This window comes from Penaeus monodon, unplaced genomic scaffold, assembly GCF_015228065.2.
Source record: "Penaeus monodon isolate SGIC_2016 unplaced genomic scaffold, NSTDA_Pmon_1 PmonScaffold_22621, whole genome shotgun sequence".
Taxonomy (NCBI): Eukaryota; Metazoa; Arthropoda; class Malacostraca; order Decapoda; family Penaeidae; genus Penaeus; species Penaeus monodon.
Genome location: NW_023652613.1, coordinates 2,733 through 5,208, shown reverse-complemented (window position 1 = coordinate 5,208; position 2,476 = coordinate 2,733). Strand labels below are relative to the sequence as shown.

General features: G+C 35.7%; 1 protein-coding gene across 1 annotated transcript; it reads right to left on the bottom strand.

Moving 5' to 3' along the window:
• Positions 1-881: 881 nt before the first annotated feature.
• Positions 882-1,973, bottom strand: LOC119570154 (TBC1 domain family member 23-like). Its single transcript, XM_037918010.1, has 3 exons — positions 1,737-1,973; positions 1,326-1,458; positions 882-1,038 (listed from the first exon to the last, which is right to left on the bottom strand). Exons 1-3 carry the CDS (start codon positions 1,873-1,875, stop codon positions 936-938), a joined length of 375 nt encoding a protein of 124 aa, XP_037773938.1. The 5' UTR covers positions 1,876-1,973; the 3' UTR covers positions 882-935.
• Between the last annotated feature and the right edge of the window lie 503 nt (positions 1,974-2,476).

The window sequence follows — 2,476 nt, the reverse complement described above, 5'->3', positions numbered from 1 at the left end:
ATTTACAAATAACCAGAAAAAAGGAAATACAAAACTATGCAATACCTACTATTTTACTGTTTTCTCTTTATTCTCTATCATCTTTACCCTTAAACAATATTTCAAGTTATTTCCTAGCTAATAAAAAAAAAAGGCTGGGGATGGGGATCGGGAAAGGGGCAAGTTAAGTGTTCTAAAAAAAATATCAGCAAAAAACTATTTACAACCTACACAAAAGAACCTCTTTCAACATCTGCTATCATTTTACCCTCAACATAGAGGACCTACTGGGTGCCCCAACTGCCACACAGACAGGAATAGGCAGACAAGCAGACACACAGTAGAGAACTGGGAAGTGCCCAACTATGAGCAACAGACAGTGCTTACTGCCATTGTTGTTGTTGCTTCTGCTACGGCATACTACGACTTTGCTGCATCCATCTGTTTCATGATCTGTTCCTTGATGATCTTGGTTGCTTCGCTTGCCTTTGGGATGAGAAACCTGTACCAAAGTGAGTTAGAAGAATTAGATGTCTTCATCATAACATAATTATTATCATTACTGACTTTGGGTCCTTCTGTCTCATTACTATGTCAGTTTTAGGTTGCAGGAGGATATTGTATCTAAGACTTTAGAAATAAGTTTACTAACAATAATGTATTATGAATTCTAAAAAAAAATTGATAATAACAATTATCCTTTAAGTACATTATATGTAAATGATTCCAAACTACTTTCTTTATGATGTTCATAAGTCAATCATTGGAGATAAGTAAACCCCACTCAACCTCCAATAAAAGGCTAAATATCACACACACATATACATACTTATGCAATGATAAGAGTTAAATGGAGACATACCTGCCATATCTGACACAGTGACCTCTCCATCAGGTGAAGTAGTGCCATACTTAAAAGTGATGAGATCAGGGTGTCTTTTCTTGGACGTTTATTTTTACAATGGAGGCCAAAGTTCTCCGTGCTGTGACGTGACCCTCTCCTGACTTGGTTTCGGATTCCGGATGACAAACAGGAGTGTATCCGTAAGCAGGAGGTGACTGCAGAGAAAATATCATAGTATAATGGAAACCTATTTAACATCAACAATATAACTCATACTGTTCATACTGCTAGAGGATGGACGACCATTACAAATATATAAATTGTTTTTTTCTTTCTCTTCCCCTTTTATCTCTCACTCTCTCTTCCTTCACTCTCACTCATTCTGATCCTTACTTTGGCATAGGGTAATAACAAACACTTCTTCATAAATAAACAAACAGATCAGTAAATAAATTAATCAAACACATTCATAGAAAAAGATTAAAAATTCCCATGATCTTACCATTTGTACATGTAACCATTTTCTTTGACTTGATGACATGCAAATGATGTTATGACATCAGGCTTCTTCAGCCACTGAGATACTTTCACTACTTCCAAGCGGTCATTTTCTCTACCATCAGCACCACCGCCTCCTGTATTGATATAAGTAAAGAGATGAAATTCCAGTTAAAAAGCATTATATAAGATACTATGTGCTTCTTGTGACACTCGGGAGAGTGACTGCTAAACTGTCCATTTATATCTCATGCTAATATCTTTCAATTGAAATACACAATTGAAGAATACTTTTATGTTTTAAAAAGACTTATACTTTCTCAAAAATGTTCCAATTGCAAAAGAAAATTACGAAAGACAAACAAACATGCTAGAGCAAGAAAAAAATATATGCATTCATCATTCAGTATCATACCATCATCATCATCTTCAATGCTAAAGACATCTCCTTGGTTGCGGTACAATTTGCCCCGATCCTGCGCGCTCACATGCCTGTCCACAGTCGTTCCATCGCCATTGGGGTTTGTGATATATTCAACTAACTTCTCCTTCATCTCCGCAGACTGGGGAAGATACACAGAAAAATGAAAATACGGACATGACACCAAACTATAAATAATAATAACAAAAGTGAGGCAAATTACCAAGTACATAAAACAATCAAAAGTTACAAAGTGTGTGTGTGTGTGTTTTGTATGTTTGCTTTGTGAGTGTGCTTGTTTTGTGTGCATGTTTGTTTTGTGTGTGTGTTAATTTTATGTGTATTTGTTTTTTTTGTGTGTGTGTTGTGTGTGTGTGTGTGTGTGTGTGTGTGTGTGTGTGTGTGTGTGTGTGGTGTGTGTGTGTGTGTGTGTGTGGTGTGTGTGTGTGTGTGTGCACGTGTGTGTGTGTGCGCGTTTTTGCGCGTGTGTGTGTGTTTTTTATATACACAAAACATTATTAAGTCTTTTTGTGTGTTTTATGTTTCCATACAATTTCAAAAAGTCATGCCAAATAATTTATATTAACTTTCTTTTATACATGATATTTAATCAAGTGAAGTTCATATATTTCCAAACAGAAAATGCATGAACGTCTGCTTATTATACCTCTCATTGCAAAAGTAATAGTAATGAACAGGGAATAACATGCATAAATCACCATGCACTGTACATC